Source organism: Erithacus rubecula, assembly GCF_903797595.1.
Source record: "Erithacus rubecula genome assembly, chromosome: 13".
Taxonomy (NCBI): Eukaryota; Metazoa; Chordata; class Aves; order Passeriformes; family Muscicapidae; genus Erithacus; species Erithacus rubecula.
Window position 1 is genome coordinate 12,277,697 of NC_136665.1, and position 11,595 is coordinate 12,289,291.

At 37.1% G+C, this 11,595-nt stretch overlaps 1 protein-coding gene across 1 annotated transcript in view; it reads right to left on the reverse strand.

Annotated features, from left to right (window-relative positions):
* Window positions 1-10,709, reverse strand: part of CFAP20DC (CFAP20 domain containing) — a gene marked incomplete at its 3' end in the record, with an annotated part of 77,045 nt that extends 66,336 nt beyond the window's left edge. The window contains exons 1-6 of the mRNA XM_079317198.1: window positions 10,437-10,709; window positions 9,851-10,054; window positions 6,663-6,749; window positions 4,387-4,476; window positions 3,809-3,902; window positions 1,792-1,864 (exon numbers count right to left, since the gene is read on the reverse strand). Of these exons, the coding sequence (XP_079173324.1) occupies window positions 1,792-1,864; window positions 3,809-3,902; window positions 4,387-4,476; window positions 6,663-6,683 (278 nt within the window). The 5' untranslated portion in view covers window positions 6,684-6,749; window positions 9,851-10,054; window positions 10,437-10,709. The remainder of the gene's footprint in view (window positions 1-1,791; window positions 1,865-3,808; window positions 3,903-4,386; window positions 4,477-6,662; window positions 6,750-9,850; window positions 10,055-10,436) is intronic.
* Between the last annotated feature and the right edge of the window lie 886 nt (window positions 10,710-11,595).

The window sequence follows — 11,595 nt, forward strand, 5'->3', positions numbered from 1 at the left end:
GTGCTCAGCTATTACACAACTTGTCAGTGATTTTTATATAAAGTAAATTTCATAGCTTGGCATGCTATCAGTTTTCACTTGAAGATGCTCAAAGATTCAGCACTAAGTAGTCAGGTTGTGTAAGAAACCATCTTTGAACATTAAACTTCAGGAAGCAAAACAAAATATGGTTGTCCACAAATAAGCAGGAGATTTCTTTCAAAACATCTGAAAAGAAGGGAACTTAACAGTAGTCACATGAAGCAAGAAGGACTTGTCTTTATTACTTACTGGATTATCTTAAGTCTGCTAGGATAAAATAATGCATTGCCTATTTTGCAAGGCTTGAAGGACTTTATGAGTACAAGTAAGTTATAGCTGATTTCAAATACAAAACTCACTACTAAAACTATTTTAAAAGAAGTTTTATTAACTTTTTCATACAGTTGCACTAAGTGTGGAACATATGATATTGTACTTTTAAGACACAAACACCTTCATTCAAAGTAACAGGAGCTATAGAGAAAATATATAGTTAATATAGTCTATATTACATGCATGATAAAGCAATATAGCATATATTACATAAAATATTTATAGCATATGCAAAATACACATATTTAAATCTATACAAGTACCTAAAAATATTTTAACAACACATATTTGCTTTTAAAAGAAGGACATAACAAAGATCGGAACAGAAAGCAGAAAGAAAAGATGAAGAAAATGTAAAATCTAAATATAAGCTGGAAAGAAAAAAGGCAAATAAGGGTAGGAGAGGTGATAGAATTTTTTTTTTTTTTTTTAAAGCAAGCTGACAAAAATAAAATTAGAAGTAGAAAAAGAGGTTCTTGTTAAGAAGGTGGTAAATACCCAAAAGGATCAAACTGAATATGACACAACGGAAAAATCTGAATTCCTGCACCTGTCATTAAATCTCTGCCTTTGCCTACAGAATGTCCAAGAGAAGCAGATCTTGGTTTTGGTTTGGTACTTGGTGTTTGGTCTCTGTGTGTTGCATGATTTATCCTGTTTATTTTGTCCCTTTGTCCCTCTAAATGCAAACTTATAGAAAGTCAAACAAAAATAAAACTCTTCTTTCCCTTTACACAATTTAATTGCTAATTTAATTGATATCATTTAACCTATCTTTTCTTGCAGGACTTCTAATGGCCTAATATTTCTGTTGTTAATCCAATCTCAGATATTCTATGTGCTTCAAAGCTGAGTGAGTTGTGCTATATAATAAACAGATGGTGTCACTAGGGGAGAAATGTCCAAGCCTGACAACTGCCCAAGATTAAAACTCTATTAAATCATTTCACACCTAACTAATAAAAAATTCTGTTTCTACTGTTACGCTCTTCACAGCATGGAAATAATTATACCAATCGAGCACTCCATTTGTTTTTTCCAGCTTTTTAGCATTTGTTTGGTTGTGTTTTTCTCCCCCAGTTATTAGAATATGTATTTCTTTTTGCCCTGGACCAAAGGGCCCTCTCTTATGACCTGTAAGTCTCTTATAAATTATCAGGCAGTCCTGATGTGCCAGTATTTTCATATGTTTGATAAATCTGTGTCCCATTTCTTCAGATTTTTAATCATCTTCATTCAGGATTTTTTTGAGTTTGTTCTGTCTTCAAAGGAATGTCAGTATTTAAAACATCTAAGAAATAATGATCTCATTAGCTTAATTACTTTTTATTGGTGACTTGACAAGTAACCATGCTTTAATGCAAAATATGCCACCACAATTAATGACTGCAATCAAGAATTCATTTTAAGTATTCAAGCAAATTTTATGCATCTTACAGTAATTCCGTGGAGAAGTCTTTTCCCAATGGCACAAAAATCTGAAGTGTCAGAAATGGCTGCACCAGTCCCACTAGAAACAGAGAAAAAAGAAAAGTGCTGTGTGCATGCAGATGCATGTTTCACTATCCAGCATTTCAATTTTGTACCATATGCTATGCTCCTACAACACTATTTCCCAAGGTTCACACAACATATGAACACAAGGAAAACCTGAAGAAATCCAATTCAAACTGCAATAAAAGTATTGTTTTAAAAGTCCCATCTGTGGCTTTGGTGGAATTCTCATGAAAGCAAAAGGAACTCTTTTTTTTTAGCTTACAATTTTTTTGCACTCCAAGAGCATGAAGACAATAAATATCCCATAAGAATTGTAAAATGAAGTAATATTTTCCTATGAAGATTATATTATAGTCATGTTAAACTTGCACTCATATTGGTGAGAATGAACACCTTGCAAAGCAACTTCAAAAAAACTCTTGGGTAAGAATGCAATTCAGATCATGACAACATTGCTCAGTGGAGGCTTCTGATTTTTAGAATAATAGCAAAGGAGTCTGACTGAGGGAACAGACAAAAACTTCAGGTACCCCCCTACCAAGGGGAAACAGTACAAAGCTGTTGAATTGAACCATATGTTGTTTTCTTAGATATTCCATCAGGGACGATACAGGATGTTTTTCATTGACTCCACAAGCCTGAACAGCAACATTGGATCCTCTTCTAAGGAATGAAAAATCAAAAGTTTCTTCTTTTGAGAGCCAAATGACACCTTAAGACTTCAAATTAAATTTACATATATAGTATCTTTTATTTTGGAAGAGTATACAAAGTTTCAGAGCAACTGGGAGACCATATACTTGATTAATTAAATACTTGAGGTACATACACACCTCAAGAGAGGAAGAGACCAAGACAGAAGGAAACAGAATAGTAACAGATGGAAGCCTGACTGTAGTGCAGCATTAGCTAAAGTAAATTCAAAACCAAACTATTTTTAGCAGTGATTACCCACACAATTAATTCTTAATCCTCATTTTAATGTTTAGCAACGGTTAGCAATTTTTTTTCTTTTAATTGTTTACTGTTATTTGCTATAGCAGTTTATTGTACCATTGAAAATAAATTAGTTCGGTTGCTCAAAAATTTACATTGCATTAATATTTATTTTAATGAAGATAACAGCCAATTTCTTTTATGAAAATCAGACTAAACTTCAAGGCCTTACAGCATAACCAGCCTAAAGAATTTATTCTTTTATTTTTGGTGTTTATTGGAAAAAACTTAAGTCTTATCGTATGTCCTGCATGAGAAGTATACAAGAAGATTCCCATTCCATTTTTTAAACTCACCATCTCAATTTTTCTCTAAAAGAAAGCAGTTAATTCTAAACCAGCTCAGTTCACTTCTACAAGCTTTATAAGGTACACCACCCCATCATGGAGTTTTAGGCATATGATGATAGCTGTTTTGCAGACTGCTTGGATTCTGGTTTATTGTGGTGCAATAGACATCCTGGGAACACACTTCATACTACCCTTAAACACTGATTACAAAAACACAGTGGCAATTTGGGTACAACTTTCTCATACCACTAGTGCTTATTTGATACAAAAGTAAAAATTCTTTAAAAAGTAAAATGAGAAAGGGGACAGGAATCTAGTCCACATTCATTAATCCCAGTAGAATTACTGACTTCAGTAAGTGCTTGTTTAGTAAGTGAATGGAGTGAGAGATTATTTATCAGACATTGGTCTGTAGCAGGATCAGGTACAAAAGTGAACTTGGCAGCACCAGGACACATTACATCTTCCCTACAGCACATATTCTAATGTGGTATTTTTGTAGGTTTTACTTATTTGTAATTGACCTGCTAAAAAGTTAATGAGAAAACACTTTTCCTATGCTGAATTATGCCTGAACTAATGGAGAATAATGTAAGTTTTGCATTCTTCCAATATAAGATTGATGTATCAATCAGAACAACATCACAGACATTTAATTCTTTGATACTCACAAGTTTGTTTTGTTTCCCTTGGTAGCTTCATTTTGTTGATTAGACTGTTTCCTTCAAGTACAAAAACAAAGCCTTTTAGTTCTTTGTCATATTCCTACAAAAAGGAACAACAAACATAAGCATCCTGATAGAATTCTCCTCCTGACAAACAACCATACTACTAGCATGCAAGGTTTTTTTTTTCTTTTAAATCAGAAAATGCAGATGGCACTGCAAGTATGACTGGTTCACATTTGATGGCAAAAATTTAATCCACAAATATGTCCTTGTATTTCTTATGAACAAATAATGCTGACAAACAAGACTCATGATTCAGTGAGCAAAGCTCAATTCATTGGTTACCAGAGTACCAAAATTACTTTCTAAATATTTAAACTGTAAAATTACACTGTGACCAACTCAGTCTGCAAGAAAGCATATAGAAGTAATTTAAGTAGTCATTTAGTCTGCCATAATGACAGAACTGCAAGTGACAACTCCACTGTCAGGTCAAAGCTCTCATTACCTTCTAATTCTAAGCTTCATTCACATTTTTCTGGTTTATACTCTAGGTTTTATAGATTTCTTTAAAAACTTACTTTTGATATAGCTGATGGATCGCCAAAGATCTTCCATTTTGCTCCTGGGTTCTTGCCTTGAGCACTGAATATTTCAACAAATGGGCCCCCCTACAATGAAATGGTTTAAGGATACATCATCCAGTCAAATGCTCAGCACTAAATTATCAACAGTCAAGACAGGAACCTAAGAATCCTTCTGTATCATGCTGTTACCACAGTCAGTATTACTGATCAGCCAGACAGCAGAATACCAATAACAACTTCTAGACTACTCTAACATCATTTCATATAGTCAATACTTGACTTTACTAGAGAATCAGAAGATAAAATTGAAGGAATACCATGCTGAATTTAAAATAATTTTATCTATAATGTCGTTCTCTAAAAAGCAAAATTACTGTAAATATTCTAAAACCATGCAAGAGAAGACTAATTTATGTTTGGATAAGATTTATTTCTACAATTTGCCAAATTACGTGAGTTTTAAAAGATGCTGCTAAAAAATAAAAGGCGTTGCAGATTGGATGTTTTGTCTGACTTCCAATGGAAATGAAGTTTACACCATTTGTCTACATATGTGAATTGCTCTTCCTATATATTTTGCAGTAATTTTTCTACTGGTTACCAAGTTCCAGCCTGATTTGACCAAACAAAAAGTTGCTAACTGTTCTGGGTCAACTAAAGTGACCTGGTAGTAGATCTATTCCAGTGAGTAACACCATGAAAAGGTTAAGGGCTATGGCCTTCTTTCAGGCACCAGAGAATTATTACTGGGAAAAGATTATTATGGATGTCCCTGTCAGGTGAAAACTCCTGACACATACTCTGTGTCCTACTGGACACCAAGGAATCTAAACACAGGCTCTTGGGGAGCTTGGCTTTATCACCTCTGCTTAGGGAATTACTTGCTTCTAGATTTTTGAAATTTGATGTCGCATTTTTTGTGACACCTGGTGCACTCAGCCTACAGTTTGCTAAACATTTTCAGCAGCATGGTTGACCTAATCAATCATTACAACTCTGCCATTCCCTTCTCATTTCTATTTGCCTGCACTCCCCAATTCTCTTTATGCTCAGCTGCCCAAGCAATTGCCTGCAAGTCAGAATGAGCAAGAGGGGCAAGCAAAAGAAATGATCCTCAGATTAGTTTTTCAGAGAACATCAACTCTGCACTGTATATGAATTAGGTATTTTCCTCTGCCCACACACACCTGGCAGCTTCAGCCACATAGCTGCTCCCAGTGACTGGACTTAGTAAGTTCTAAGGAAATTTCAAATGGCATTCCATAAACTGCACTCAAAACATTTTTTAAACTTACACTGGAAGAATTATTTTTTAATATGGTATACCATAAATTTCCAAGTTACCTGATTTATTTAAGGACTACAGGATCAAGCTCTCAAAAAGTTAAAAAAAAGATTTTTAACTGCCAAGCTGTATGTGTTTGCAATCTTAAACAAGTATATTTTTGTTTCATCTTTACAAATACATTTTAATGCTAATAGCAGAGCTCTTCAGTTGGCCTGATTTGAGGCTAAAATGAACAGGACATGGAAAAATACCAGACATGACACAAGAAAATGTCAACCAAACACTGATTCAGGAAGCTGACAAAAATTACTTAGTGCTGTCAAGGATGTTTGGGTCTCAGTGGGGCCCCAGTGAAGTTAGGCAAGAAACTGTTAAACTCCACAATCAACTAAGGGGAGTATGGGGCATCTCTGGGGAGCACAATCCTGCCAAGTCAGTGGCAGCTAGCCAAGAGAAATTCCATGAAAAGCTGAGAAAACTAGGGAACAGCATCAGAAATATCAGTTTTAGGTACAGAAGTAGCACATCTGGTACCAGTGGGGTAGATGTAGTTGGGGTGGGTTGTTCTCTCAATGTGGATGGGAATGGTGCAGAGAAAGGGAGGCAAAGTGTGGTGGAAAGAGAGAGAGACCAGGAAAGAATAAAAGGGATAATGAAGTTCCAAATAATGTGACTGCTGTTAACCAACCCCCTTTTCTGACAACATCTTAGGAGCTGGGACTCCTTCCATGACTGCATGGAAGCAGAATTGCCTTTGCTGGCCCACAAGGATAAAGAACAAAGGCCATTGGCAAACTCACACTGTGCCCATTCCAGACCTAGCTGGAATCTAGCAGCTACCCAGTACTTTGTAACACTTCCATAAAAATACTGAATTATGAAACACTCCAAAACACTGTAGCTTGACTTTTTGCCTCTCAGGATAAGCTATTTTAATTGATGAAAAGTAAATGGGCAAAAATTAGAATTATTTCTGTTTTACCTGATAGTGGTTACTGAACATTTTTTTCCAGCTTTCATAGGAAGAAAATAATTCTAACTTCTCAATCAGTAAAGCCACTTGCAAACTCTGCTGAAAAACAAACAACCTTATATAGGATTTGACATGAAAAAATCCTATGGCACTCCAGCCATCTTTTAAAATATATGAATACTATTATAAAGTACTTTTCTGAATAGAAATGTGTATCAACTACATCAGAGTGCTACTGTAAAAGAATTAACATCAAAATAAAATTAATATTGACATTGTCTTGGAAAACATTCTCTTTGTGCATCAAGTACTCAGGGCTGCCTTTTCTTATACTCCAAGTAGAACCAGCAATTTAATGTCAGTCTTTATTTTTAATCAACAAAGACATTCTTCAAAATTATCTTTAACGCATATTTTTTATTGTTCTTTGTTCTCAAGTGCCCAATGGAAAACATTAGAATCCATTAAAGAGGAGCTTAACATTCAATAAAGAAAAGTAGAAACATGGAACAGCTGCTACAGAAATCTCTCCATCTAGAGGTATTTGGCAGAGACTTCTGAGTCAAATCATCTTTCCCATTCAGCACTCTTTGAGGGTGATTACTGTAAGACTCAAACCAAGCACTTCAGTTATCTGAGGGCTGCTCAGGTCACTGTGAATTAAGAGATGGCTGCAGTTGTAGAATGGGAGCAGTGCAAAGGGAAGGGACTGACACTGGAAACCTCCCACGTTCCTCACTGAGTGTCTGGGGGCTCACCTGGCATCAGTGAAGAGATTCTGAACATAAAAAGAAGTTGTCACTCCCCAAAGAGAGGGAAAATCAGTCACAGGAGACAACAACCACCTTCACTGAGAGCTGAAAGTGCTCCTCAACTCACATAAGAATCCCTTCACAAGACTCTGCCTCACTTTTATTTGATATACTTAGTTCTGTTCATGTTCAGTTTGGGAACAAACAACTTAAAAATTAAATTATTTTTAATTACTGGATATTTTTTCAGACTGCGACCAGTTTATTAGATACACTACACTGACCAGATGATTATAAATACAGCTTCTCATAATCAACAGTTCAGCTCTCACAACCAAGAAGTAATGAAGTTTAAAAAAAATTATGAAAATATATGACTACAAATGAAATAGAAATTCAATGACAATATGCATGAGTTAATGAAGAATGAATCTATCTACAGTATTAGGGCAGCATTCTATTTGAAAAAGTAAATAATCATTCATTTATGTAAATGTGATGAAATTTATTTATATTTATCCACATTTATTTTAAAGTTATCTGTAAATAAAATAAAAATGGAAAACCAATCAGATATTGTAAATTTATTCCATGATGTTGCCAGGAATATTGTTAAAATAAAAAATTAAAATTTAATTTTTTTTATTATAAGGAAAATGAAATTTAAAAACCACAGCATTTCTAATAGTCTTATCATACCAGTTGCATTATTCTATGTTTTAGACAATTTTCTATACAGATTTTTCACTTGTTGGCATATTTTTTAAAAAATTACTAAATTAATAGTTATATTGAGTTACTTAATTATGAACTAGACATTTTAGAAACACCTTCTAAAGAATGCAGTTCTAAAGCTAGTGTATTTAGGCTTTTCCTTCTGTCTAAATATTCACTTAACATAAAGATCACTTCTTTCTGAAATCACTGTTCAGTTTGTGTCTGCAGCCCTATCTTTGTTATTATTTACAGCCTTTAAACAAGCTAGAACTACTCAAAATTGTGTGATTTATGTCTTAGGGAGAAGTAGTGGCACCATGGAACTAATCTCAGTGACCTACTGCTTTGATTCCCTTGGCCAGAGCAGAATGTGCAGGACCTGCAGGGAATGAGGGACAGGAGCCAAGCCCTCCTGCAGGACATATTTATGATGAGCCATCCCTGTAGCTCACACTCTGAGGCACTTGTCATTCTGGGACTCAGGATTTCACCATCACCCAGCTCTTATGTATTATTAATTTTAAGTGAAGGAGATGTAAAGGAATACACTGCTTTTTTTCCTCGGGTCAAAGCACTTTCACTATTTTTGCTTTAAAGATCAGTTTCAGACTTGCCAAGCATCATGCACCTAGCACAGCCCTCACATATTCTGCAGTTCTCTTATGCCTATCTCAGGATATATATTAAGACTAAATAAATGTGAGGAATTCTGATCTAAAAGTCACTATATAAAAAGTTTTGAGTTCTGAGACTGAAAAGATAACTCACCTCTTTCAGGGACTACTTACCAGTACTCTGGTTTAAAATTTGTCATCAATGCAGCTGTGTTTTAAAGTGATATTCATATGAACAAGGTAGCTTATCTACTAATTTGCAGAACAAATTTTATGCAGACTCAGAAAACTGATGGCTGTTGTAGGTACCAAATTCATAACCAGGTGACTCTTTTTAACTTCAGTGGAAGGTAAACTAGACCACAAAGCATTTGTGTGTGGTAAGTCATTCAGCTACAAAGCTCATCATTGTAAACACCTCTATGAAATCAGCAAAATGTCATTTTGTTTTTCATGAAGGCAGGAAAAATACTGCAAGTGACATTGCAATGCATCTTTGCTCATATATTGCTTAATTATAACTTACCAAATTTCATTACTGCAAAAGAAGACTAGAAATTACCTTTGCTATTAAGATTGGTAGACACTAAAACCATTAAGTGAATGACATATTTGTCATGTAATTACTGAGGTAATGTGCTTTCATTATGCATCAAGTATTATTGTCGTTAATTATAGTAAGCTATTCTTAAAGGAGAGAATGGTCTGGAAAACTGATTGTTGCTGTATTTTTCCTCTTTTCACTTTTCCTCTTCCCAGCCCCTCCAGCAAGTCTAAAAATCAAGAGTACTTAAAATGCAGAGGGACTATTTAAAAAAAAAAATAAATCAACAGCAATTTGAAATGCTAGTCCTCAATTTTTTGCATAGTTATCAAATAAATAAGTGTTTTATTACATCTTTGTAGAATGCCATAAATTAGTAGCTTTCTCATTTTTCAGTTACACATCAAAGTTATTTTTTTATTGCCCTGAACCATGTACTTTAGTGTGTCTGTCCAACTGGAATTACGGGCCTAAAAGATCAGTCAATGAGAAATAATCAAGAATATAATTTATAAAGTTAAGCAACAATGAAGGATACTTATCTTTGAATATATTCCTATCTGAATTTACCTTGTGATATCTTGTTTTGTGCAGTGACTTTGATCATCAGTTTCACCATGCTTCTTGCATCAACAATAAAGTAGCAGTATCCAAAGGGCCCCTTATTCCTTCCATTCACACAAGCTGTAAAAGTACCTTCATTCTATGTCAGCTTCTGATGTATATTTCAATAACATTTGGTGTTTATGTAGCCCCAGATTCCAGAAACTGGCCCTTTGAAATTAAGCAAAAAGAGTACTTCACAAACAGCAAATGCAAACAGATCTTCATGCTTTCTTAATCTATCTAGTACTAAGCACTGCCCTAAATCCTGGAGAAACAGGACAGACTCACACAGACCTAAACCCCTTCATAGTCATGGTTAGCCCCTTGCTTTAAAACGCACTATTAACACAAGTATACGAATACAAGTTTCTAATCAATATCCCAGTGTTGGAAAATCTATTTAAGATTTTTTATTCTAAAATCATATCTGTGAAGCAAAATGAAGTGAATTCGCACATACTACTAATTTGCATTGAAAAATGACAGAAATACACTATTTTTGGCAGGGCACACAGGCTTAGACCCAAGACTGCTCATACATATAACTCACCATCACGGGCCCGAAGCCAGAGCTGATTGATGGTGCCTGGGACACGCCAGGGAAAGCAGTTCATCACCGATGAAGGGTTTTAGTATCTCCCAGACAAATGAATTCCACATATTAAATATTTAAAGCCGAGTTTGTAACACCACTATATATTTTCTCAAAATACAAGTTAGCATAATAAATGGGCAGAAAGACCATTAATAAGCTATTGCAACACTACTGGTGCTCCAACGGGCTAAGAGGCCCAGCTTTTATGGACCACGTGTAGAATTAAGGGGAAAAAATAACTTAAAATCGAGGCTGCTTTCGTTTTATAAAAATTGGACCGCAAAACAGTTTGACACAAGACCCACGATCACCGGCGGTCCCTCTCCGGTCCCCGCGCAGCGACAGCGGCGTGGCCGCGGCCCCGGGATTGGGATGGGGGTCGGGGTCAGGCTGTGGGGCCGGGGTCAGGATGTGGGGCCGGGGTCAGGATGTGGGGTCGGGGTCGGGATGTGGTGCCGGGGTCGGGATGTGGGGCCGGGATCGGGATGTGGGGCCGGGGTCGGGTTGTGGGGCCGGGGTCAGGATGTGGTGCCGGGGTCAGGATGTAGGGTCGGGGTCGGGTTGTGGGGCCGGGGTCGGGATGTGGGGCCGGGGTCAGGATGTGGTGCCGGGGTCGGGATGTGGGGCCGGGGTCGGGATGTGGGGCTGTGCCCGCGGGTCTCACCTGTGTGAGGGCGGCGGGGCCGTTGAAGATGGCGGCGCGGCGGGCGGCTCCTGCGGGCCGGTGCCGGCTCGGGGCGGCTCCTCAGGGTGCGGCGGTGCCGCTGGGGCCGCGCTGCCCGGCCCCGCTCCGAGTCACGCACAAATGGCCGAGGCAGAGCCGCTGCTGGCCCCTCGCAGGTGCCCCAAGCGTGTGTGAAATGTCGCCGCGTCACCCGTGTCACCCAGCGCCCGTGCAGGTGCCTCAAGCTCAAATGTCGTTGATATGTCAACGCATTAAATATATTTGCCCTTTTCCTTTTAAGGCTGCACTCTCTAATTTTTTTTTTTTTTTTTGTTTGTTTGTTTTTTAGAGGGATGAGGGTGAGCTACAGCAGCCACATCAAAGTCCTTGGTTTTTAAGGAGCTCCACTGGCCTCGGAGGTCTGGCATCTTTCCCTACGGGAAAGAAGCG